Genomic DNA, 27,829 nt, shown 5'->3' on the forward strand with positions numbered 1-27,829 from the left:
TAGGACACTCAAATCTATTTGCTTATCACTGCAATGTTGTAGTAAGCATAGTTTCTTATGGGAACTTTTTTTTTTAATTCACAAGATTTGAAAGCTCTTCGACAAACAAGAAGATTGAAGCGAAAATGTTTCACAAAATAATCTAAGGAATGTGTAGAGACTGGGGCAAGGTGACCTGGATTTGTTATTCCAGGATGAAGAGACTCAGGTGGCACTTTTGTGCCAGGCTGCACCACTATATATGGCAAGAAGTTTGATGTGTACACTGCATTAGAAGATTCTGACCCCTCTGCTTCTTAGTTTCAGCACATGCCAGATACTTTTACTAAATATGAACATTAACTAGCAGTAAATCATGGAGCTGAACTTTTAGACAGGTTTTGAATGTTAAAATACATCCCAGTTGCTCCACCAAGAACTGAGAATACTGACTTTATAATGTAATTGTGTGCCCATTTGGAGAGAACATTTACTGAAAAACCCTATTTTTAGTAACTAACTCTTCATGAAATAAAATGAGTGTTGCATATTACACGACTCATCCTTTGACTGCAAGTAAGAAATTCCTGAAACTTACCTTCGACTTCCTTCCGATTAACTATCTTGGCAGACCCAAAATCTGCAATGAGGATATGCATTCTTTCATCCAGAAGAATGTTTTCTGGCTTTAGGTCTCTGTGGATAATGCCCAAACTGTGCAGGTGTTCCAAAGCGTGCAAAATCTCAGCAGCGTAGAATCTCGTACACGCAATATCGAATGAACCAACTTTGTTTATATGCGGTAGCAATTCACCATTCTTCGCATATGTTAGCACAAAATCTAAACAACATAGTCAAGGAAATACAGCACTGTGTGTGAACAATCAAAGTATAAAACAAGTTTTGAGCAACTTCACTAGAGTTATACACAGCGAGGGAACAGACACTTGTTTCTTACATGACGACAGTGAATTTAAAGCAAACACTGGTTAAAATTCTGAACTGAGTTTATCATTACAACACTGGTTTAAAGTAACAGATTCCTGTAAGTTAGTTTTCTATGATGATAGAAAGGATACAGAGCCGTTCCACGTCCTGGAAGGTGCAGTACAATTTGGTGAAAAATGGAGCAGAGGTCTTCTTGTTGCAGCTCAAGATGTGAAGCACTTCCTTCTCTCGCTGAACATACTCAGTTTTCTTCTCACGGATTATGTGACGCTTCTCGCAAACCTTTACTGTAACAGATGAAAATAACTGTCACTTTTTATCCATTTATTGAACACCACAACATGACATAAGGAACAAGAAATGAGCTTCTAGGATTGAGAGACATGGCCCTTTTTTTTTGGGGGGGGGGGGGGGGGGAGGGAGGGAGGAGGAGGAGGTGGTACAAGAGTAATACAGAACATTAAACTATTTCAGTAGTAAAAACTTTTATGAAAACAGAATATGACTAATAGAGCAGTTTCTCAGAATGTTTCCCAATAATGTTCAGTATTAATAAACTACTGACTAACATACAGGTCTAAGATACAGAATTTCTACTGAAACCTCTTGACTGCCTTTTTTTAATTAACTGATCATCATACATTACACATTTTTTGTCAACCTATCACCTAATCTTTTGTGAAAGAACGGCAATGAGTGGAAATAAAATACATAGTACTATGAACCAGATTACATCAATACAAAGAGTACCTTAATAACTGAAGTATTTATGTTTAACAACATCCTAAGGCTATCCCCAAGAAGTTAACATGCGGCAATTATTTAATGAAAATTTTACTGACCAATACAAAAAGAGATTATTAATTCTTCTATGTAACAGCCACAGATTTCTTAGAAGCCTATTTCTGAAGTCATTAAGGAATTTCTATCAGTTGCTCAAAACTCTGCAGTACAGAAGATACAAAGAGCAGTAATTTCAGTTTCACTTACTGGCATACTCGTTGCCAGTGTGGATATCCTTGGCGAGGTAGACGGTTGAGAAGCTACCCTCGCCAATTGCCTTCCCAAAGATGAAATCATTGGGTGTGCGCTTGACGGTGGGGGCGGCGTTGCCCTGGCCCTGTGGCGGTGAGGCTGCAGCTGGAGGCTCCTGTAGGGGCACCCTGCCACCACCGCCTCCGCCACCCCCGACTGCCACCGGTACTGCCACTGGCACGCTCACTGGGGGCATGGCTCCTGGGTTTGCAGTTGCCACTCTCTGTAAAGAAGAAAAGTCAACTGTGAACTTACTGTCACATGTGTAAACAACTGCACTGTGGAAGCTCCTTCTCTGTACTACTGAATTAACACATCAAAAATCTGTATCTTAATATTCAACCAATCAGGTTCTTACAGCCACAGTAAACTGCATCAGAAGCATGTGTTTCCTGTGTGCCTCTACACAGAATCTGATCGCCAAATGAGAGGTGCAGTATAGTAACATTACTTGAAACTGTCACAAAAATTTATTTTCGCTACTCAGTACCAAGACACGGTGTACGCTAAATAGTCAAACTTGAGATGTGTCATTAACTAATAACACCATCTTAGTATATGTCAATTCTACGTATCTCTCTACACTTGCCAGTTCTCAGGATCCCCGCGTGAGATACTACGGAGCAGCACTATCATCGAAGATTCCCACCGGAGTTCTCTGAGCATGCCACTCTTGCATATGGGCTGTACTGGCCTGTTAAGATTCTAGCAACATGCCCTTAAGTCTCTTTAATGTCTATTTCCTTTAGACACTTCTTTCTCAAAATCCTTGCAAACATTAATTTCATCCATTCGCCTTCTAGTATTATCCCTAAATGTTTAAATGCTGTGACATTTCCCTCTGATCTTGTAATCAAATAATGCGTTCTCTCTTAAAAGGCATTGCCTCACATTTCCCCAAAATTAAAGAGACCTGCCACTTATTATACAAAGTGAAAATTACCTGCAAGTCTTCCTGCGGTTTCTTACTAACCTGTACATAACAGCATTGTCTGTGAACATGGACACTGACCTTACACAACGAATTGTTTGTGTGTATTCTGAACACCGGTGGTTCTATGACACTCTGAAAGGGCAGGCACACAAAGTTATTTCAGTTTCTGTCCAACACTGTCACTCCAATAACATGCCAGGTTCTGCTACTCAAAAATTAAGCAGCCTATCGCATACCTACAGAGATATATCATACGATCGTAACTCTGCTACTAGATAAGCGATACACCCGCCTTATTGACAATGGTCCCTTGAAGGTTCAGCCGCAACACGGCGCATGCCTAGCCCTAAGTGCGCCTGCTTCCAGATTTCCGTAACTAGGAGAGAGGCAGGGGAGGGAGGCAGAAGTACAGTACAGTACTCTTGTATAGTGCCGCAACGCGCGGCCGCGGTGCGGAAGGTCAGGGGTCACGGCGAGCAGCGGTCGATAGCCGCGCCTTCAAGGCTCCGCAGCGCCAGATGAGCGCACAAATGCCAAGGTCTCTGCCACACTGGCACAACTGGCGGCCCGTTAGTCCAGCTGCCCACACCTAACAGTACGCGACAGGCTCGGCTGACAGCTCACTGGCCGGGCGCAGCGGTTCGTCAGGAATGCGCAGAGTGGTAACTGTCTTTCCGGTAAGAAGGCCACATTACCACAACTGGTGGTAGTCGCGAGCGCAACAGCTGGTACTCTGAGAAAACTACGCTACACAGAGAAATCCACCGAATGCTGTCGTAAGTAAACTACCCCAGGACTACGTCAGATAAGCTGAAGTTCAATCTTTAGGGCTACCTACGGATGCCTGGTCGAAAGCCACTTCGATGGCGCACAGACAGCCGTTAACGTCGATGAGAGGAAGTTTAGAACAGTACCTCAGAATCAAATTTTAGTGGAGGCAATGGAGCACAGTCTGTTCACGTCAAGTGACCAAAGAAATGAGATGATGGAAGTAGCGGATGAGATCTGCCATCTGTGCAGTAAAATAACTGAACGCGGCTGAAAAGAAAGTATTAAATACTTAGGATTACATACCAAGTAAAGCTTTATTGAAAGAACAGAAGCTTTTGAAATGTGATACAGAAATATGTTTACGATTACATGGTTAGACAGGATGATAAACCAAGTGATACAGAATCGTGTTGGATAAAATATAGCGCAGCATGGACTGGGGCGCAATTTTTTGAACGGAAGACAACATCAAGTTTTACGTTTTACATATCAACGCCTGTCAAGGCTCACGCAAAGGATACGCTGCCGGTACGAACATAGCTGTACGCGCTTTTTAATGCGACTCGGGGAAAAAAATCGCGTTCGCGCTCGTGAATTGCTGAAGACGTGCGCGCTTCCTCCAGAAAGCCATGGGCATCTTACCTAAATATGTGCAAAAAATATCGATTCTTTGTGACAAATTTAATATAAATATTGTGGCAAACAGGGAACATAAACGCTGCGCATCGGTAAGCTGACGACTTCAATGCAGACAAAAAGCCTCAGGATAAGCTAACCTCTGCGGCCTGGCACGGAGAGCCCCAGCACAGTGTCGCTTACAAGTGAGTAGCCCCGGCTGTCACGGAACGCCAGGAATGTAACGGGGAAGGAACAGCTCAGCTGGACATTCAACCCGCTGACCTCGGCATCAGCCACCGCGCACGTGAACATCCCGCGCGAGAGCGGTAAACAAGCCCGCGCGGCATCGGGAAGTTTCCAAAGTGCACGCGGAAGTCTTATCTGTTACCTGATAAGCGAGAGCCGATCCTGACGGAGCTGTGCGCGCTGCTGAGAGAGAGAGAGAGAGAGAGAGAGAGAGAGAGACCTATCTATCCCAGCAAACGGTGTGAAGTTTTGTTAAGAATTTTAATTACACAGGACACTATCAAAAACCCTTTGCTACGTCATGTATGCGACCTGCGGAAACCCCCTCTCAAACGCTGGTATATTAAGCTTCAGCAAATATTTCAGCAGGTAATGGAGACTGGTCTCAGTTCCGCGGCACCTGATATTACGTAACTCCTGGAACGCTACAGCAACTAGGACGTTCATCGCTGCTGCCCGTAGACCACAGTAAGTTATAAAATTCCAGCAACGCCTTCCAGCTTTCACCGGCGGCGGGGGTGAACACGAGTACAAAGACAGCGAAGCTAGCGCCAGCCGTTACCTTTTCGACTAGCAGATCCCCGCGGCTACAGCGCAGAGACATGAAGACGCAAGAGAGCGACGCACGGCACTCCACGCCAGCCTCGAACGCACTGACTGCCGAGTCAGCCTCGACGGGAGGCAAAAGGCCAGCCGCGTCACGTGACACTGACGTCACACCCCCTCCCAAGAGCGCAGGGCCCGCGCTCGCTGTTCATCCGCAGATTGCGAATTTTGACGTTTATCGCTGTAGTCTTTCGGTTTATACACTGAACTCGCCGTTACACATCCAGGAAACTTACGTTACGCCTGCATCTAACAAATAATGGAAGTCAGCCTGCTACTGTGCGTATTTGCAGTACGTAGCGATATTACTGTTAAGTACGTACTGCGCGACCTAACCGTTTGAACCTTCAAATGTACAATATCCCGTGGACGTTTTGCAGAGTATTATTTGGGAGGAGGGCCAAACTGGGCAACTGCCTAGGGCAACATTTTTTTTTGGGGGGCAATATTTTATAAAAAGGCAATATTTTATAAAAACCATGGGCACCAAACAAGTTCCTAAAATTTAAATCTCCCGTTAACCGGCAAATATTAATTGACGCACAGGCAAAAGTTTTACGTAGTGTCGTGTATTCTTGATACTATTAGCAAAAGTAGGAAATAGTTTCATACAGTGATGTTAATTAGTTCCTTTTATAATTTACGAGAGTTTTCACACGTTTCATTTTCGATTGATGATTATGTAAACGTGCTTAAAATAATGTTAACGTACGTCCACACCAGCGTGGTTTCATTACCTTCGTTAATGTATCTTAACCAAAGATAACAATGCATATTTTTCCTTGTTCATAAACAAAACAAATTTTGCAACTCTTCTGGCATGTTTTACGAAAGTAATATTTTTAACCTCACACACTTAAATGATCGATTGACTTACACCTTTGTTAACTTTTTTTACGACGCGCATGCGCTTTTAACATCAGAGTAGCAGGTGCACTTTGTATGACATTCACGTGGACGACTGAAACACAGTTCGCTTTAGTTCCCCATACCACATGGCAACTGACTTCTAATGTGATTCCTAGCCTGCACTGAGGAAAGTTCCGCGCCTTGACGTTTAACAGAATCCTCAAAGAACTGAGGCAGGGAAGAAACACCTTCCCCAAGTGAGTTTCCATTTGTAAATTTTATTTATTAAAGTTCGGTTTTAGGTGCAACGCATAGTTAAGTATTAAATAGACAAAAAATATGCCCAATTGTTAGGCAAACAATAACTAACATGTGTATTTCAAGTTGGGGGGGGGGGGGGGATTTTTTTTACCGAGGAGTGTAAGGAGTCCTAAATACGGGTCTGATGTTATGGAAACTTTTCTGCATGCATCATCAGTCTTATCTACAAATTTTGGTGGAATCCTGTTGCAAAGTGCCACGTGGCAGAGTCGTGGCGTTTCATTGACGAAATGCCTGGATTTAAATGAATTTAATTAATGGAACTTAATATTTTGACAAAAATTCTGTCCATATTATACAAACCCATTTTGAGCATATGTACGTCCTGTGTGACGAGGTCAGCAATACGTTCTGGCCAAGTTTTACTCCACACTGAATACATTTTTGGTACGAATAACTAAAATCACAAGGTAATTAAAAAATTTACTGCAAAATAGAAAATCGACGAGTATTTCGATGCGTGTTATGCACATACAAATGAAATCATCTTTTGAGTTAACTACTGTTTTTTTAACATTCAGTTACGATATTTTGAAAATGAGATATTTACTCGAGTGCAGCGTCCGCCGAGTTAAAAAAATATGTTTATTCACTAAGACTTCCGTTTTCTAATGTTTGTGAAACGACTCCGATACAACCAAAACTATGCTGGTCACTTTTCTTTCCATAAAATTAACCATATACTTTTTATCTACATTTAATACAGAATGTAAATCCGGGAAACGCTTGCTACAAAAACAAAAGAAGTTATAACTTACATTTGAAATTATATCGCAGCTCATCTCTGTTTCGTTTCCTTTTCGTGTTGAAAAGAGGCACATCGGATTAAAATTTCGAGCAGAACTCGAGAAGCACTTAACTATGGGAACTGTGTTTATTTACGGTTTGCAAACCAAAGAGTAAAATCACCACGCGCTGGCCTGCTATCTCTGAAATGTGACGAATCATCGCTGTTTGCCCAAGCGATACGCCAGACTGCCTCGCTGAGTATAAATACGGTCTAGCTATCTGTCAAAAATAAGCCACGGAAATGTACTGGCAGAAGGCAAAACAGAACACTGATGGAAGTACATTCGCCTAGTAACTGCCTTTGATACAGGCTACTGGCGAGACAGAGGTACAAACAAGCAAACGTTCCTCTCAGTCTCTTAATGGCTCATCACTTTACCGTAAGGCACTAAGTAGGCAAAAGGAAGCTGAAAGTTACGTGCCGCTGTCCAAGAGCGCTGTGTGCTAGCTCTGAAGAAAAACAATTCAGAGAAGCCGCGCAGACAGTACGACTCGGATCTGAAACCTGTTCCTTGCGTGTACGAGTTCCCTCTCACTGCACAACCTTCCTCGCTGAGCAAAGTGAAGCAAGATAGACGCGGCCAGCCACATGACAGGAAAATTCAGAAACGGTCCTTTGAGACGTATTACCGAAACGATGTTAAGCACGACATATGATGATCAAAAGATGCTGTGGGGAAAGTATGGGTAATCGCGAATGTATTTGATGATGCCGCGTACAAAATGGATACAGACACTAAGAAAGCAGCTGCAATTTATCCGGAGGCAGAGTACACATGGCACCTGCATCGTTCACAGAGATAACACAGCCGTAGGCGACTGCAGCAAACAAAAGAATGGAGATAGGGACACATCTGCCGTGGAGTAGTGGGAGAACTGTGAAATGCGTTGTGAATAATATGATCGTCTTGACAGGAAAAAGATAGGGTAAATGTGGAACAGAGGCTACCTAAGACACTACGTGCAAATGATTCAGAATCTTTGCAACCACTTATCGTCAGAGAATGGCACAAACCAAGGTATCATACAGGTATGCCGTATGTCTCCAGCGCTATTTAGTATCTGTATATGAAATAACATGGCAAGGCGATAATGCACTTTTGGGAATCTAATTATGAAGCTAACAGTTTGTCAATATCTGCATGCTGGTGATCATGTAATTACTCAAGAAAGTGGAAACAAAATGAGGAGAGCAGTATATTAGTTACATGTCCTGAATTCCAAAACTGTAGCAATGCTTTTGTTATGTTAAGAACCAGCGAGGTCAAAAATTTGTATCCATGTTAAAACTCCGGTGCAAATGTTTAATTTCCAATATTTCGTCCATATAAAAAACATAACACCTGTCACAGAATGTGGGGCTGAACCCTCAAATGGAAACAGACGTAAATGAAATCTAAGGTTATGGCAGCTTCTACCTTATCGAGATCAGAATGTTGGGCTTAAAGAAAGGAGCATCTCAGGCGATTAGAAACATTGGCAGTTCAGTGCGTCAAATATGTAAAGGGGTCCAGCGATAAAAGACAAAATCAGGATCATCTACATCAGGTGTGAAGTTTGTAATCGAGAAAACTGCAGATCAAAAAGAAATGAAAGGAGCATGTTCCGCGTACGCCCGAGATCATAACGTTAAAGTCTTACATTATATACCTTTGGAGAAGGAAGATTTCATTATGTACCTTTGGAGAGGGGAGAAATCAGCAGAGCGAGGGCAAGATCGCGCACCCTATACAGACCTAGTTTGGCCTAAACCAGAGAGGTGTGTGTGTGTGTGTGTGTGTGTGTGTGTGTGTGTGTGTGTGTGTGTGTGTGTGTGTGTCGAGATAACGAGCAGCAAAGGCTTGCAGCTGCAGTGCTGGGTATAAACACGTGTCACAAACAAGCATTGCAGTGAGAATTCTCTTTTTCGCCTCGTAGCGACGTAATAGCCTGGAATTACATATGTTGTTCGCCATCAGTCAGGCGTGAAGGGCGTACTGGCTGCAGCGCAGCGCCGCCCAGATCGTTTCCTTTTCGTAACAAGGAGCTTTCTGTCTAAAAGCTGCCCAGATATATTTAGCCCTCGAATGCATAATTCGACATCGCTCTACCGCTGCTGCTTCGATCTCGCGTCTTCCGCATCGACTGCAGGATCGGCCTGCTTCGCTGATTTCCGCCACAGCTTGCTGCCCGGCGCATATTCTGCTTTATGGATCTTCACTTTTTGATTATCCCACGGCTCTTTCTCGCTTCTCGGGACGGCAAGGGAGCCACGGAGTGGCGGTCGCTTTCTGGTGACGTGCGGATTAATGCCACCGCCATGTGTGCCTATGTTTTAGTCATCACTAACTGCCATCGTGCTTTGTTCTGAGTCATCCGTCTTCTAAATGGGCTGGTCTGATGCGGCCGGCCGCGAATTGCTCATCTGTGACAACTCTCAGGAGTTCTTCAGTTATTTGTTGCATATATCTCAATATCTGTCTTGCCCTGGAGTTTCATACTCTAAAGCAACGTCAAGTACAATGGAAGTTATTCACCGTGTCTTAACGTACGTCCTATTATACTGTCCCTTCTTGCCATGTTTTCCACTGCGTTCTCTCCTTGCCGATTCTGCAAAGAGCATCTCTTATCAATCCTCTTAAATATCACATATAAAAATTTTCGCTTTCCGTTTCCTGTTTATACCCAGAGCACGATTCGCTTCCGTACAGTGCTCTGCCCCGAACGTACGTTTCTCAGAAATTTCTTCTTCAAATTAAGGCCGATGCTCGATACAAATAGACTTCTGGCCAGAAATCCCCTCTCTGGCAGTGTTAGTGTGCTTCTCGTGTCGACCACAGTTCGCCCGCCATCCTATACAGCAGAATTCTATCATTCCGTCTACTTAAAGGTTTTGTTCCCCCACATGGCCCAGCCTAGTGCTAGACAAGGACTCAGCGCAACACGTTCATGTTTTTGTTGTTGTCGCCAGCAATATTCAGAGTCATGTAAAGCCACTGGGCATCTGCAACACGGTTCGGTATTTTGTCACACGGCACAATTTCAGGCACGCATCATAACGCAATGCTCGAGTATCTGGGGCAGTCTCAGTATAAGAAGTTATTTTACGGGGCCAGAGGTTTCAAAACTTACAGCTAAATCGGAAACTGAACTTTATCCGCCAACGGCACACGCGACTTTATCGGTGCTGCAGTTATTTCTCCAATTCTAGTGTTATAGCAACAGAACCGGTATTTCAACTACACCTGATGAAACTTTATTACTGAGGCGACTACGAGAAAATAAGAGATTATTCACATTTTAGTGACCTCACGAAGCACTCTCCCCGGGAGAAAATAGTTCATACAAACAAATAGAAATTGGGAAACTCAGTTTCAGAGAAAAATAAGTTGCTAAAACGTCTATGCCTTTGTGCACATTGGCTACGAGGCAAAAACTTTATGTACACTTTAGGCGTATATTATCTATCATATGTGCATTTGTTTAGCTAATACAGGTAAGAAATATCTTCATCACCCTCATCGCTCATAAAAACGAAAATAATGGTAGAACAGGCGTTCCCTTCGCACCAATGAAGCGAGAAATCGCGCTCCAGCGAAACTATGGGCCTGTTCCTTACGAACAGTCCGCAAACTCGACAGCCACTCTCGTGTGATCCAGGTGGGGCAGTCTAGTCTGCTGACAGGACTGTTGCGCCCGTAACCAGGTCAACCATACACGGCCGCCGCTGGCCTATTTGCGGCGCACGAGGGCTGTTTCCCCACTGCGGGGCGACCCGATCGCAGTCGTTGCGCCACGACTCTCAGTCTCTCGCTGTTTCGCGAACTTTCCCCGCAGCGTTTCGTCACGCATGGGGCCGCTGCGAGGTGAGAGCAGCCGCGAAACCCCCTGAGAGCTGCCTGCTGTTGGTTGTTGTGGTTGTTTTGGCGTACAGAATACACGGCGCGGACGCCGGACGATGCCTTCGCCGTTTTACGTAAGTCAGCGAGCACCGACATTTCGGCGCAGTTTGCAGCGGCGGGGATCGATGGCGGCGGCGCTGACGTCACAGCAGCGGCCGCGTACTACGTCACAGCTGTTACGTAAGCATGCCCGGCTGCGGCTGGCGCAAGGACCCCTTTAACGACTAGGTTAACGCGCGGCGCGCCGGGGCCGGGACCACACACACACACACACACATTATATATATATATATATATATATATATATATATATATATATATATATAAGACCGTCAACTCGAATCACTACACCACCACGACCACGGTCCTGTCCACGTCGACACGGCGCGTACTGGATTAAGAAAACAGGTCTGAAAGAGATCAGGTACCACGGTGCACCTGCCAAGTGCGATTGAGACGGTTCTTTGAGTGTATAGGACACGCTTATTTACCAGCAAAAAAACTAATGCTGTTTTTTTACACCTTGCGTGTTTCAGGATACTCCCTTTTCAAACAAAGATTCATTTGGTTTCTAGCATGCTCCAGTGAGAAAACTCATATAAAATACTACGCTACAAATTTCATCAAGTTCAGTCACCCTGGACTCTACGTTGAATGGAAAAGGATTTTCGAAGTTCGCAACGTAAAATACACTGTGTTAATGAAGATGCAGCGTTATTGTCTACATTTGCAACACATTTCCTTAGTTGCCACTTCAGTGCTGTTTATAATATTTGTACTTTTCCTTTGTAACTGGATTTTCATTTACGTTTTAACCGAATTGTTTTAGGGTCTCCACTGGTTTACACAGTATACAAGAGAAACAGCTGTTTAGGTACGAATATTTACAGGTACCAACTGAACTGATTCACAGCATTGTTACATAGTGCTTAAAATATATTTGCAGATCTGAAGAGGACATCACAAAGACGGTCACCGCTGAACACAACGGCAACCGCCTGCGCAGTTTTGGACTTGCATCGACCACTAACCCAAGCAGACAAAAGGGGTGCACAGCCAGTAGTACTCTGAGAACCTGTACTTACTGACAACGTCCCCGTTAAAACCTGGTAAACACAGGGGTAATAGAGAGGAAAGGCTGGCGGAAGCAGGCGGTTCTTCCGTACCCCCGCTGTTGGATTGGCAACTGCCAACCGCCCGCGAGAAGCTGCGCACCTCGTGTTTGGGTCGCCAGCAGCTGTTCATTAGCGAAGTGGGCAGGCTGTGATGCCGGACTGGCACGCGTCACGTGTTAACCGAGGTGTAAGTGCGCCTCAGGCAACAGGCGCCCAACCGTGTTAAGCTCTCTCTCTCTCTCTCTCTCTCTCTCTCTCACACACACTCTCACACACACACAGTCCGCGTCCTGTTACTTCTACGGCAACACTTACAGAAGGCTGTTTTAGCGCGCCTCGTCCATCGTCGATCAAGTAGCAATAGTGCGCGATACTCTGTGATCCTCTGACTTATTTCGGATATGGTAATTATGTCTATGATGCGCCATTCTACCAAACCCGTCGTCTCTGACGACAGTATCCTATTACGGTGAGCCTGATTCTAGAGTTTCACATTTCCGATATATTCGCGCCGTTGCCGCCAGACTGTCCCAGTTATCGAGAATTTCCAATAACCGATCTAAACGTTCTCGTGTTAGTTCCGACAAGCTTTCTCTCTACAACAGTGAAGTCATAATGAACTCCATAGGACGTTTCAATACAGTGTGTTTTACCCCTCAGCAGAGAAGCCTCTCCGTAAACATAGGGGGCCTACAATTAATGTGGGGTCCGATATATAGTGCAACTCTACTTTTTTTGTATTCCTATGGTGCTTTCTGTGTCTGCCATGGCGGTGACGTGAATCTGACGACACTATCATGTATGGGGATCCAGCTTTATGGAAGAGAGTAGTAGTTTCGTGTTGTTGGCCGGTACCTCCTAAGATTACCGTCTCATTGCCTCCCTTGGTTGGGCATCCCCCTAAGTTACACGGACTCCACTTTATCGTCCCCCGACTTGAAATTCACAAAGGGTACTGTCTTATTCCGAGCACAAAGCTGCCACGTTCAGGTGGTAATTTACGCTTCCCTCTGTGGGTGTTCTGACAATCTATGATCAAACAGCGAATCCTGCCGTCGGAGCTGCCGCAAAAGCGAAGTACAACAGATCTATAAAGGAATTTTTTCGACACGGGGAACTTGGAGGCACCAGCCTGGCAGGGTGAGAACCTAGCGGCGCCTCGCGACAGGGAAGCGGAAATGAAACAGAAGCGGCCGCGGCAACTTCCCGGTGCGTCGCAGCCGACGTCCGCATTTAGCTCAAGGGTACCACCGTAAACACTGCCCGCCCGCCGTCCGTTCCGCGACCAGAATGATGCGCCTCTGTCCGAGGTCGCGAGCACTCGCCGTCCATGACCAAGCACCGCGACGAAAAGTGATAGAACAGGGAAGCGGGAAACAATGAACGTGAACATCCGGTGAAGATTATTATTGTAGTAATTATAGTATCTACAATGGCTTAAAAACCACTTTTACAGTACGAAAACTAATTAAAATACTCACTGTTACTATGTGACCCATTCACTAAATCAACTGAGCAGGTTATTCTGAGTGAATATTTCATACAAACGTGTACACAGTTGTATGCTCACAGAGAAGGGAACCAATAAGCGATCAGTCAACACATCGAGCACGTGCTGCAGAAATAAGCTTCGGTGCCGATTTGAGTGTACCCGAAGATAATCAGCCGAAGGAACGAATGTTACTGTGTCGAAACATAAAATATCTGTGAAAGAAATTTTTTTATCTCCAGAACTGTTGCGACGAAATACCTAGTCCCTGCGAGTTACCTGCTATCTGCGGATTGTAAATTCTTTAAAAGGACTCTCAAGAACGAGCAGCAGTTATCAACAGGAAACCATTCACAGCCTGACAAACTTAAAATCCCTACAGTACAAACTATCATAACCATCGCATTCGTCGCGAAATTTGTGTCGTGTACGGACTGGATGTACCAACGTTCTGCGCGGCAGTGGTGTCACGATGACAGAAATCGCCGTCGGCCTGCAGTTGACAACCCTCTGCTAAGAGAAAACTGACAACCGGCATTTCACGATACCTTGACTGCCTGACAACTTGCCGCACATTATTCAGTGTGCTTCTGCAGCAAGATACTGCAGTAACTTTCAAGATTCCTTTCCGAGAACCGGAGGATTCATCGTGATCTGTGGTGAGACACGCATTCCCTAACCCAACAATGGAAAAAAACAGTGTGGGATAAAACACTTAGAATGTAAAAAGCGCCGCACACTGTAAGACGGAATTGTTATGACTACCGTCTTTTTGGACGCCCAGACAAGGTTGGTTGGTCGAAGGAGAAGCAGTTCTTAAAACTGCCAGAGTTTCGAGACAGCTGCCTAGTAGCGGTGTCGGGTTTCTGCACAACGGCCGGCGCTGCTCTGCCCGGCAGAATACATACATTAATGGAAATAAGTATTCGTACACTAGAGTGTGGAAAGTAAACTGCCTTTATTGACAATACAAAACCAAAAACACTAATTGGATGTGCACTATAGACATTGGCCAGTCACCAATGCAGCTATGCTGGTATACACAACGAGAATGAACAAGCCTTTACAACACAAAATGCAAGAAACGTCTGCCAAGTTCTCTACTGCGCTGAGAATTGAGTATTCATACACCAAGAGAAAATGACACTTCTAACAAAGCCACATGTTTAATACTTCGTATGCATACCCTTCCGATGTATTACTTCTCGCAACCTCCGTGGCATGGAATGGACCAATTTTCTTGTTTCCGACGTGATACCTTCCCATTCTCGAAGGAGAGCCTCTTTCAAAGAGGCCTTATTACGAATGTTGTGTTTTCTCACTCGTGTTTCCAGCTCACTCCACAAATGTTCGATAAGATTCAGGTCCAGACTCTGAGCTGGTGTTTTAAGAGTGTGTGGAGTGTTGTAGAGCAACCACAGCCGGACAATTTGCGCCCTATGTTTGGAATCATTGTCCTGTTGGAAGTAATAATTTCTAGGAAGACCCAAGGCGTCAACACTCTGTTGTAAGTTCTGTTTGAGAATGTTCATATACACAAATCTGTTCATGGTACCTTCCACAAACACAAATTTTCCGACACCGGAGGCTGACATACAGCCCCATACCATCACTCCACCACCTCCGTGCTTCACCGTGGGTTGAATGTTGTTTCGCTCGAGGTCTGTATTCGGTCTTCTCCAGACTAAAATCCTGCCAGCATTGTGCACGATATTAAATTTGCTTTCATCACTAAACAATACAGTATCCCAGAATTCTGTTGTCTTGGATACATGCTGTTTCGCGAATTCCATCCGCCACTTCCTGTTCTAAAGCTGATGTCGGGCTTTCGTCTTGGGACCCTGCCTCTGTTGCCCGAACGACTGAAAATGGTACGAACTGCCCTTGGAGTGATGTCCTTTCGGAAGTGGTCAGGTACATATGCGGATAGTGCCAATGCTGTCGTTTTCGGGTTTTTCTTGGTGATTCTTGGTAGCATCCTGGTCTCTCTTGTTGTAAGCTGCTGTGGACGACCGTGTCGTTCACTGTTTATCACTACATGCCTGTCCTTACATCGCTTAATGATAGATTGCACAGTCGCTCGGCTTCGTCCTATGATGTTCGCAATTTCGGCATACGACTTGTGTTGAAGATACTGGGCGAAAACGATGTTTCGTTCCTCAATGGCCATTTCCTTATCCTTGCGGCCCATTCTGCTGTTCCACGGTACTCACGTCCGACGTGTTGTTGCTTCACGGCCGCCAGACGACTACACAAGTGTGGCCTGCACTCCGGGGCTGAGTCAGCCGTTTGTTTGTTTGGTTGGTTGAAAGTAGTCCGCTGTATGAATACATTTTGCCCTGTCGTAGACAGTGCGGAGTGCAACATATTATATTTTCCCAGAATAGATTCATGGCATATGGGAAGCTTCATTACCAAGAACATGGTTATCCGACGCTACATCATCGTACTTATTCGTATCGGCGCTGTGGGTGATTTACTATCAACACACCATCGTAGTTTGTCACCACCTACTGTATGAATACTTATTTCCATTACTGTACGCGAGCTTTTACGCCAGTTAAAATATAATGCTTTCGAACATCCGCCCAGGTACTTGGAATCGCCTCCGAGAGATTTCCACCCCTCCGTGCCCAACAAAAAGTGGCTCGCTTGCTAACGCTTTGAACATGGCGATGAGGTAGAACACACTGTCAAATACTGTAGAATGTTATGCAGTGGAAATTCGGCAACTCAAATGAAAATGATATGTAGGTAAGGAAAGGAACGACGCTGTTTTCAATATTTATATAATAAACCCGCTTTCGCGCTAGTCTTCAGTGGGGAGGCTGGTGCCCGGGAGATAGGCTGGGAGCACTGGGATGGGGAGGGGAGGGGCGGAAAGGGGAAGCTGCAGGCAGGAAGCGCCCGCGGGCTCCCGAGGACGCACGGGCCGTGTCGCAACTACGCCGGCGGCGCCTTCCCAGAAGCCATAGAGCGAAGACAAACAGCTCGCGTTTTTCTCGCGTCTACTGCCTTATGCTGGCTACCGCGCCATTTGCCCTAACTTTGGCAAACCCAAGTCGCATATCACAGTCCGACGATCGGGTACAGAGCTCTCTTTGTGGGCTGGATCGGTCTTAAACAGCATCGACATAGGCCTTTTGAATCACGCTAAGGCAACGCCTGCGTCTGTAACTTCACTTATACTCGGCAAGCACCGAATGAGCTCTGATCCCTCTCGTGCTTTCCTCTGGCGAGTTTGTACGTATGAGGAAGAGAGGTACTGTGGTCGAGTCCTCTAGGAAAGTACACCCTGGGAATTTCAACCGAGAACTTTGCCGCGATTCGCACCTGTCCTGTAGCGTCCGCTACGGGAGGTCGAGGGCGACTCTGCGATGCTTTCGCGCTTATTAAACGAACCTTCGGCGGAGAGCTCAAAATGGTTCAAATGGCTCTGAGCACTATGGGACTTCTGAGGTCATCAGTCCCCTAGAACTTAGAACCACTTAAACCTAACTAACCTAAGGACATCACACACATCCATGCCCGAAACAGGATTCGAACTTGCGACTGTAGCGGTCACGCGGTTCCAGACAGTAGCGCCTAGAACCGCTCGGCCACTTCGGCCGGCTCGGCGGAGAGCGTCGCTCCGGTTTGCATGTTCTCTCCGTACGTTAATCGAACCTGCTAAGGGTGCCACACTGTCGAGTGGCAGTGATCGGTGGGACGAGTGTCTTGTGTGCTCCATCTTTCGTGTGAAGAGATTTTTTTGGGGTTTTTGCAATGACTGCAAAATGGTTTCAATTCCGTACAGTGTAATCGAAAATTGACGGATCTTGCAGACTAGTTGTGCAGAATATCTTACCCATATTTACGTAGAGGACCGACAGTCAGTCAGACCCCGCAGCAATCGGGAATCCTGTGCGGCGCGGAATGAGAGTGGGAACAAAGATCGTAGCCAGATTATCAGTGCTACCGCCCCCGTCCCCACCCTCACCTCCTGAGGAGTGCAGCTAAGAAACTTGGACAGAAATACTAGGGACAGCACGCGCACGCGTTTTCGGATCTAGACTTTCTTCGGCTTCTCTTCACTCGAAGGTCGCCCGAAATCGAAACGAAACCGTGCGCAGCAATCCTGGACGAATAAGCGAGAAACCAGCGGAATAGTGATACCTCGAGTGACCGCTTTGCGGAGGAGCTGATCTCACGATGTGTCACGCCGACACCACAATCACAGCTGTGCCGGTCCGCAGCTCGTGGTCTAGTGGCTAGTGTTACTGCCTTTGTATCACGGGGTCCCAGGTTCGAGTCTCGGTCGGGTTGAGAATTTTCTCTGCCTGGTAACAAGGGTCTTTGTGTTACCATATAATAATAGTAATAATTTGACAGTGGCTAGATTGGAGTGTGTGAAAAAATTGAATTGTGTTAAAACTGATACTTTGTAAGGGCGCTGATGACAGCGTAATTGAGCGCCCCACAAACTCACCACCACCACCACCACCACCACCACCACCACCACCACCACCACCGTGCTGTGTGTAGGCCAAGAGCGGCTGTGCCACTCCCATGTCCGCCGGTGTGCTGCAGCGGACCACAACTCGGAGACACCTGCATGCACAAACCCAGGTGTGTGTGTGTGTGTGTGTGTGTGTGTGTGTGTACACAACATTCTCTGAAGACGCTCAGCTACGGCAGCACGAGCGGTCGTACTCAGGAAACAGCGGCTCTGCAGAACTCGCCTCATGTGTTCACATCTGTCGTAACGTCCGCCCCTGCCAAATGGCCCGAACACGACGACTGAAGTGGAGTGGAGTGGAGTGGAGTGGAGTGGAGTGGAGTGAATTCGCGACACTTCCGCTAGTGAACGATTGCAACATTCGGTCGCTACAATCTGATCGCCGCAAGTTATGACAACTGCATTTCCCTCAACTTTGTTGTTACTTCATTGAATTTTCTTACTGGCAAACCGTCAATCACGTGAGATTGATGTCTACGTTTCATCGCGGAAGACGAAATAGCTTCCGTCACCACTAGCGGGACTGAGAAGCACGCGTCTGTACAACGATATTCCGAAGAAAAACTACGCGGACTGCAGACATTTAGCGTGGTGATTAGCAAAAACCGTTCAACACTTACGTGCTAGAAAACAACTTACAGCAGGGTCAGACCGTCCGTTGGGTAGGCACAGCAGCTCTCGACCAACCGCTGGCCCAGTTCTGGTCTACACTCAAAGCAGTGCGACACAAAGCTACACGCACACTCATTTTCTCGAGGTATAGCGCTACAGCAGCGGAACGTCTATATCCCTGCGTGGTGCTCTAGTTCTGCGCCTTGTTACTATGTGTCGCCTTCAATCTAGCCGGCGCGCGCACGTCGCTCGGGCTGGCGTCAAAGGCGGAGGCAATTACTTTCCAGGCGCACACACGCAGGTACCGGGACGGGTGTTACGGTCGCGGTGGGTCAGTGCGCACGTGCGACGTCAACCACTGGCTACAGTCGATTGTTCGCGGACGTCGACACCTGCGGGGACGGCGGCGACGTCACAGCGGCGGCACTTGACAGAAGCGCGGTGACGCAGGCCGGACGGCGGCACTAATTAACTTCCCGCATGTTTCCGCCACGCGCCCGACCGCTAGTGTGTGTAAGTGGAGGCGAACACCAGCCGCCGGCCCCACATGTACGACGCCTGAGCGACGCTTTTCCCAAAGATGCCAATTGTGAAGCTCGAGCGGAACACGCTCAAACTCCGACAACTCGTAGTAAAGTTCATTAGAATCATCATTATCCCAGAACTCTTGAACAGTATTAACATCAAGCTTTAGTAAAGTCGACAAATTTAAGTTCCTCCGAAATTTAAGTCCCACAAGTTCCACCGCAATTTAAGTTCTGGTAAATATCTGACACGTTTCTGCCGAAACATAAAAAGGGAAGGAATCTACTTCACATTTTGTCAGTAAATACGTGGGATGCGCCCATTTGCTCATGCTACGAGCCTCTCTGCATTTCGCGAAGCATCTGTCGTGGCTAGAGAATGGACTTGTTTGTCTGCCTGATTGCCGCTAATGCCTAACTTCCTCGAAGGTACTTTGGTCAGAACTAATTAGCACGGGTCAGACTGTTGTTGCTGGAAGACCGACCATTAAATACCGACCAGGATACGTGGAACACTAACGCTAAACAGCGGGTACACGTGGAGCACTGAGGCGGAACCCAAGTGAACAGATAATTTCACGGCGGAATCAGCTGTGTCTGCAGAGGTTGACACAAACGTTACGTTATCGCTACTGGGGTTCCGGTCGCGACACACACACACACAGACAGAGAGAGAGAGAGAGAGAGAGAGAGAGAGGTGCTGCCAAAGCATTCCATCTGCCTTTTTCGTGCTGCGGTTTGTCGGGTGGCAAACCTATACATAGACAACAAGCAGTGGAAGTTAAACAAACCCCCATTCCATACGGTTCCAATGTGTAACGACCGGGTTACCCAGTCCGGTGTCCAGCTTGAAATAATGTGTTTACAAGCACAGCGAACAATTAGATGTTGAATATTACCGTTCTATCATTAAAACGGGTGTACTGTGGCTTGCTGGCTGAATGTGTAAGAACTACAAATCCAATGGGCCAGGGTTTATAATTACATCTGCAAGTTTCTAAACGAGTTCAATATCAAGATTTTGCTTATCCTGCGAAACATTTCCCTCTTAATACACTAATTCTTTTAGATATGCATCAAAAAGTTGAACCTTCATCTTGACGTCGCATTTTAACGAAAGACATTTAAAATCCAACGGTCGCATTCCGACCTATACAAAAAGTTAAATTTTCTGACCCCCAGGAGCCCGCCAGTAAAATTTTCATAATTCCAGCAACTGTGACGTCATAATACGAGAGAAACTCACACTATAAACAGTACATTTATTTTGCAACTGAGGATTCGTGTACGAGTTCTACCGTTTTCGAAAGCGAACCCCTACAACATAAAATCAACAACGCGTGCTGCCATCTAGCGGCGACGGGCGAACCTAGTGCAGTGCAGCGCGGCGCGCCACCGAGGCCCGGCGGCTGGTCGGCGCAACTCGAGCCGAGCCCCCCGCCCCCTTATACAGGCGGACAGGTACTTGTGTGTTTTCACACCCGTTGCACAAGAGCCAGCGAGTCACGGAGCGCCGGCCAAGACCAAAACAAGCGGCCGCTCGGAAAGAAACCCGCCACCGGCGCAAACACACCGGCACCGCCGCTGGCGCAACGGCTCACCTAGCCTCTTCTCCGGTTACTTAGCGCCACTCTCGACGCAGCCGGAAACGACTGCTTCAAAGCAGCGAGGCGGCCCGCCGGGGAGCCGTTATAACGCAGCCACTGGGGTAGCCTTCTTCGCTCGACAATTGTTTTCGCCATACTCGAGGCAAATACTAAACTCTTTGCCAAACTGCAACAGGATGAAGATCTTCGCGAAACTACTTATAATAGCTGTCAGTTCTTACCGTACGATATGTTTACAAGGTCTATTCCCTTTTCATCCGCAGGAGAATAACTGCTTCTATGCCTGTGAGAGATCTAGCCGCGCTAATTTTATCTGTCCGATCACTACGGGATACATACGACGGGGTTGAATAATATTTATCGTTTCTGATCCGAGAGTCTTGCAACATTTCTTACACTTTCGCCTGTGTCCATCGGTACCATCCTTCTTTGTATATATTCAATGTCCGCTGCTATATAGACCAACCCGATATGTAACTACGCACTTGAGAACTACTGAAGAGTGGGCCGTACAAGCGCCTTTAAGGCTCTTTGCGGAACAAACTGCAGCGTCCTACCAATGAATCGTTGCCCGTTATCTTATTTACCTACAACTAATCCTATGTGGTCGTCCCATTTCGTCTCGCTACCAACTTCCTGTTAACAGTATATCGCTTCACCTCATGCATTTTCTTCCTTAGGTTGCCTTCAAACACACATGGATTTGCGAATGTCGTAACGCCTCAATAGAAGGCAGTTACGATCACAGGCCCCACACGGCATCTGTTAGTGGTGCAGAGTTAAGGATGGCGTTCCTCGTAGGAAGTGCGCGCGATAGCGGCCAAAGCACAGCAACATAACACGCTATCAGTAGATACCGCCGCTGCGAAAACAACCGCTCTTCTGCTGAGACACGAAAACACTCTCTCTCTCTCTCTCTCTCTCTCTCTCTCTCTGTCTCTCACACACACACACACACACACACACACACACACACACACACACACACACCTCGAGAGAAGCTACCTTAAGGACCTACAATTCCGGTGTCTAACAGCTGTTACTAATCACGCCTCCTCAGTGACCAGCACTGGCCGGTTCAGACAGCGATCTGTAATCATGTGCTTTTTGCTGGGCGTAGTGTCTGAACAGAATGAGGCAAGTATGAGAATTCTTATCAACTGGAGTAGACACACTTGGATTTTTAAGGTAATGACTGTCTTTCCGTTCCAAACAGTCATCTTTGACAATACTGCTAGTGAACACTTAATACAAGACTAAGATTAATTCAGCGCATGCGAAAACAGTGGTAGGATACATAGCTCGGCCGCGCTTACATTAGACAGCGACGGCTGGCCACAATTGTTCTCACTTTGAGCATATTTCGGCTCGGTGCGCCGTGGCGAAACAGCGCAGCGTGAAGGAATGTCCCGTGTCGTGCCGGGCCGTAGAAAGCTAAGAGCAAGACACTGGCCGCAGGCCTGCCTTCCCACGCCTCTAACTGCTCTGCTGCATCTCGCTCACCACGGGCACGCCTCCAATACTGCAGCAGCCAACAATCTGTAAACGGGCCACTATTCTCCTGTGCGGATACCCACAAACTTTACTTACCGAGTTGCCGAAGCCAACACGGAACGAAGCATCCGAGAGGCACTTTGTAGCACGGTAGACTTAACACTTGCAGAAGCGGTGGAGCAGTTTTGCTGCCTCGGAAGTGGAACTGATACAAAAGGAAACTTGAAAGGAAGTTGTGGCAGAGAGAATTTCGTATGGTACAGCGGGTTCTATGAAAAGAAATGATTTGTGACCTTAAGAGCGGAGCACCATTCGTGGAAAGCTGTGTCTGTAGAAGTGCGAAACGCGGATACTGGAGGAAGAAATGAAACGATTACAAGCCTTCGAAAGGTCCAGTTATAAGAGAATCCTCAGATGGATTGATCGCGGATGGGATCAGCAGTACAACTTGATGAGGAAAAAAAATTATTACGAACATAATTGGAGCGGGAGAATGGTTGCGCACATAAATCGTTACGAAAAACTGTTCTGAAGTGCCTGCGAGAAGAGGGAATCGCAGGTGCAGGCTTAGCTATGAGCGTATTAAATAAGCAGCTGAAATAAAGGGAAGATGACACATGGGCGACACAGCTGTTGCACCAAAACATGCCGCCGCGCGCTGACACGGAACGCAGGCGATGCATTCCTTGACGGCTGTTCCTCGAAGAAAGCAGGTTATGGCAACGTAACACAACGCACCGAGCCCTGTCATTCTACCACAAAAGTTAAACTCTACCGTCAACACACAAGCCCATTACACAGTGTGCAAGAGTATTTGTCTTCCCAGAAACCCGCCGTACTTGTTCGTAGCTAAAATGCGATTTTCAACAATTCAGTTAATCACAAAAATGGTTCAAATGGCTGTAAGCACTATGGGACTGAACATCTGAGGTCATCAGTCCCCTAGACTTGAAACTACTTAAACCTAACTAACCTAAGGACATCACACACATCCATGCCCGAGGCAGTATTCGAACCTGAAGAAGCAGCAGCGCGGTTCTGGACCGAAGCGCCTAGAACCACTCGGCCACAACGGCCAGCTAGTTAATCAAATGAGACCTTATTGCTCCCTGGCCGCTAGTTCATCGTTATATACACTAAGGGAGGAACATCTTGAGGTTGAAGCTATTCCGACTGTGTTTGCGTTAACGATAACGTATGTTTGCCTTTAGCAAAAGACTTTTTTGTCCCAGACATGTTTCACTGCAGTTGCAGTTACATAATTTTATGTGCACTTCAAAAATCTGCAGTTACGATGTAGACACTAATATTTACATGTAATTAAACAGTAAAGAGAAACATGTCTGCGACAAAAAAACAAAATTGTGTTTTGCTAAAGGCGGACTCAACACAAAAACTTATGTTATTACTAAGGAAGGATCTCAGGCGGAGAAATTTCTATAATTAACGTTAATTAGTTTCCTCTTTCAGGCCCACAGGACGAACTTATTGTGCCTCGAGACAGACTTATGTTACTGGCAAAAGTTGGATTTTTCCAACATTTATTTCTTATTACAGCCAGTTAAGGAACATGGCAATTCTGAAATGCAGCTGTATTATGCAACCGCAACAAACAAATTTTTAGAAAAGTTATACCTCGCTACAACTGATAACACAATTCTTACAACCGCGCACGCACACACGCACAAAGAAGTGTGTCGTATTTAAAAGCAATTGTGTTACACGGGAAACACGATTATTTCTCCTGCGCGTCAAATTTCTGTGTACGTGGATATGATAGCCAGAAGCAATATGAGCACAAACCGTACTGCACGTCGTCTCATTAGTATTCTCTTAGACAAATGTTAGTCGCAACAGTGTACGTATGTAGGCTAACTTCTCCGAACTCTCGTTCGTTGGTCGACTTTTGATACCAGAGGTCCATTTGAAAATTTCCGCGCGCCACAACTGGCTACTAATGTCAATTGAATGTTGAAGAGCCTAACCTATTGCAATAAACTGAACAGCTTCGCGATGTAGAAAACTATTTTGGCCTCTGTGAAATTATCTTTTAACTTGGCACACAATCTGAGTCAGTCAAGGGCGAGACTGTTTCGACTTCTGCCACACCACACCGCACGTCGTGGAGCAGAGTGCGCCAGGTACTTTCTACATTCCGCGTCACGCCGCCTGGCGAAACCGCTTGCAAAAGTCACAGCTTAGGGTATGATTGGGGGGGGGGGGGGGGGGCAGTGCTTTACGACACCGCAGCGGTCAGATCCTGCGGGTAGTTCTCGACACGGGACGCCAGCTCTGGAGAGAGAAAGTACTTGCAGTGTAACAGAGCCAACAAAGGGACAGGCCTAGCCGCCCCTGAAACCGACCCCGTCACCCCACCAGACACTGCCGCGTGCAGTTTTCTAGTTTGCACCAGCTGTATGGGGGTCACGTAGTCGATATACATATCGATCGCCTACACAAGGTGCACAGTACGTCTCTGAAAGAGAAATAAGAGAGTGCGTGAGTACTAAGTATGTACGAGATCTGTAGCAACTGTTCTATAACGTTGAAGCAACCAGATGCCACGCCATACAGACTGATATTCGCCAATAGCAAATTCGCCTATTTACAGATCGAAGGCTCCCCCTCGTGTTTTCTAAACCGAGAGCACGAACTCATCAGCGGAGTTATACCTCAATGAATTAACCTAAGCATACACGTGATTACTGAGTGCCAAACTGCTATTTTCGACGCCGATTTTCTACCTAAAATACACACGGGACGAATTTGCGTACGCTGCTGACATATTTGCACTGTCGCTGTACCTGCAGAGGAGACGCTTCCGTTTCCAGGCGCGGCCGCCGCACGCCTGCGTTATGCAAGGTGCCGACGCCGGCGTCGACGTCGACCCAGATGCGCGTTGCCTGCGCAGTGCGGCCGACGCCGCTGACCCACTGACCCAGCCAGACAGCGCCGCACCAGACAGCACGCCCGATCGAAACGGCGCGCCGCGCTCAACAATGCCGCCCCCACCCCCTCCCCTCCCTCTCGCGAACTCTGCACTTGCAAAAAGGCTGTCCATAAGTCACCGCGTGGCTAACGTCACAACGTCCGCGGCGCTGTTGACAGGCGATGGCTGTTGTTTCACAGAAACTTGCAACACGGAAAACTCTGCCAATACGGGCAGGAGGTCGGCGCTTCGTGCACAACCTTACAGTCCGTCCTCGACGCAAACGACCGCAGCGTATTGCGCATCAACAGGCGGAATGCTTCATTACCCTTCGACTGCGCTATTGTCGAAAGCTCACTGCAAACGGTAGCCACCGCAAAATATGGAGCAGCAACTCTCCGGAATCACCTGAAGCGGAACGACTCCATAAAAGAAGTCCCAGTTGACGCAGATGTTCGGCTGAGATTCGCAATTATGTGAAACATTCGCGAGACGGTTCCCTTGAAAAACAACTGTTCCACCACATAATGGGTATTTCTCTTCGCTCTGTGGTCCTTACCATGTAGAATTAAGAGAGAAGATGGAGAAGCGCTGCTTCGTTTAATAAGGCAAGAGGGTCACCAAGTTCGCGACCAAACTCCAAGAGACTTTATGGGCGTACTGGAGTGCGCTGGATAAATTTTGAAAGCGTACTCTCGGAGACGAGTCACGTGAAGCATTCTCTCCTTCCACACGAGACTCCTCAAATGACTAAGACCAGATAACAACATAAATTAGGGCTCATACGGAGGCTTCTCACGAAGCACTGGTGAACGGCATAGGAGCGGTGGCAGAACATAACGGTGCCAGATGTACCCTGCGCCACACGCCGTAATGTGGCGTCTGCAGTACTGACGTATATGCACAAGTTTATCGGAGAACGGGACCCTTATGATCATTAATAGCAAATTAGACACGCCTCGTCTAGTCTGCTGGTTATCCGCGATGTATTGGCGAACCGCGTCCTCGAAATGGAAGTCTCTGTTCGTATGCCTACGGTATGTTGAGTAACATCAACTCTAATACGACGAACTGTTGCTTGTTCAGGTCCCCGCACAGAGTCTAGCAGAGCGGCGCCCCAGCCCCCACACGTGGCAGCCGGCGGCGACCCACGTGCGGCCCTGACCCCCACGTGTCGCCGCCGTTCGCCACTTTACGGGCTGCACGCGCCGGTCGTAAACCCTGCAGCGCTCGCGGGGGCGGCGCGCAGTCCTCCCTGCAGCCGTTACCGCCTGACGTCACAGCAGCCGTACCAGGTCAGTGGCGGCCAGGACGACAGCAGCGCCACGCGCCCGCAGTGGGCTGGTGGAAAACGAAAGACCGAGAGCCGCTACTACCCACCACTTACCCGAGTGGCTACTGTCACGTCTCTTTCAGCGCACAACCGACTGCGAAGATGCGTCAAACGTCTGATTTTCATACCGATGGCCCTCTGTTTATTTTGGCACAGAACTAACGGTAAGTCTGTTTAATTCTGAAGCGCAAAACGCATCTCATCGTCGGCGATAGAACCTACCTTCTTCACTCACACGTGAGTTACAGGAGATAGTAAAGAGTAGACAGACACTCACATTTCCCATCTTCCAGGATGTGCCGATGAAGTCACTTACAGGTATGAACAGTGGGTGACAGAACTAGGTGAATTTCTTAACTGAAAGATACGAACACATGAGGAGGCTAATTTGTCGACAAATTTAAGATGTACTGCTTCAGGAGACTAAACCACGAACACGACTAGGAAACAAAGCAAATTAAAATTCTGCGTTCTCAGTGAGCTGAGTAAGACACCGTACTCTTACAAGTTTACATCGTCCATTACATTTCGGGCATGCAGACGCGCAAATAAAATTTCTTCCACTGATAGTTCGGCCGAAATATCAGTGTAAGAAATTGTATTTGCGCGGCTGCATGCCCGAAATTTCATGGGCTATTCATTACGCAGTGAAAAATTGAAAATGCACGATGTTGACATGGGTTTAGAATTTATTTATTGCCAAATTATAGATATGTCACCAGATGTTTTAAAACGCGTCGTACATCTTATAGTTTTTGTTATTCATCTTTTGTAGTTTTCTTGGCTAGATCGCCAGCACCTTACGCTTATTTCCCGTCACATTTCGTCTTCTTCCTCCTTAATGTCTGTTTCCGCTGTCACAGAGTGTCGCTCTTCACACACTATGGAGATTGTTGTTACGTCGCATACAGGCATGTCTTACGTCGTGTCTGCAGGTACTCATCAAGTGTTGCTTTTGAAATACTGTTAGGCAACGCGTTTACTTGTGTCATTTGTTCTTCGTCTCTTATTGCTGTGTATATATTTACGTCTATTTCTGTGTAGTCCAAGGGTAGTTTATGTCTATTGTTGGTGTGCTGCCCGCAGAAGACAATATGTTCCGTGGAACCTCCTCCGTCGGACGTGCATGTAGACGTCTCACTTTGACTCGCGTGGCGATAAGATCAGTGTCCCGTCAAGAAATGTAAGTTACCGCGGCTGGGAAGCATATTGCCGTCACAGAATGAAATTTTCACTCTGCAGAAGAGTGCG

At 46.8% G+C, this 27,829-nt stretch overlaps 1 protein-coding gene across 3 annotated transcripts in view; it reads right to left on the bottom strand.

Annotated features, from left to right (window-relative positions):
* LOC124788929 (3-phosphoinositide-dependent protein kinase 1) overlaps window positions 1-27,829 on the bottom strand; it is a 402,360-nt gene that overhangs the window by 7,480 nt on the left and 367,051 nt on the right. For 2 of the 3 annotated variants that reach the window (XM_047256216.1, XM_047256214.1), the window contains exons 2-4: window positions 1,918-2,185; window positions 1,059-1,214; window positions 578-820 (exon numbers count right to left, since the gene is read on the bottom strand). In XM_047256216.1, coding sequence (XP_047112172.1) covers window positions 578-820; window positions 1,059-1,214; window positions 1,918-2,185 — 667 coding nt within the window. Of the gene's footprint in view, window positions 1-577; window positions 821-1,058; window positions 1,215-1,917; window positions 2,186-5,093; window positions 5,180-27,829 lie in introns of those variants that run through there. The other variant, XM_047256215.1, reaches the window with a different exon arrangement.

The sequence above is a fragment of the Schistocerca piceifrons genome, chromosome 3 (genome assembly GCF_021461385.2).
Source record: "Schistocerca piceifrons isolate TAMUIC-IGC-003096 chromosome 3, iqSchPice1.1, whole genome shotgun sequence".
NCBI lineage: Eukaryota > Metazoa > Arthropoda > Insecta > Orthoptera > Acrididae > Schistocerca > Schistocerca piceifrons.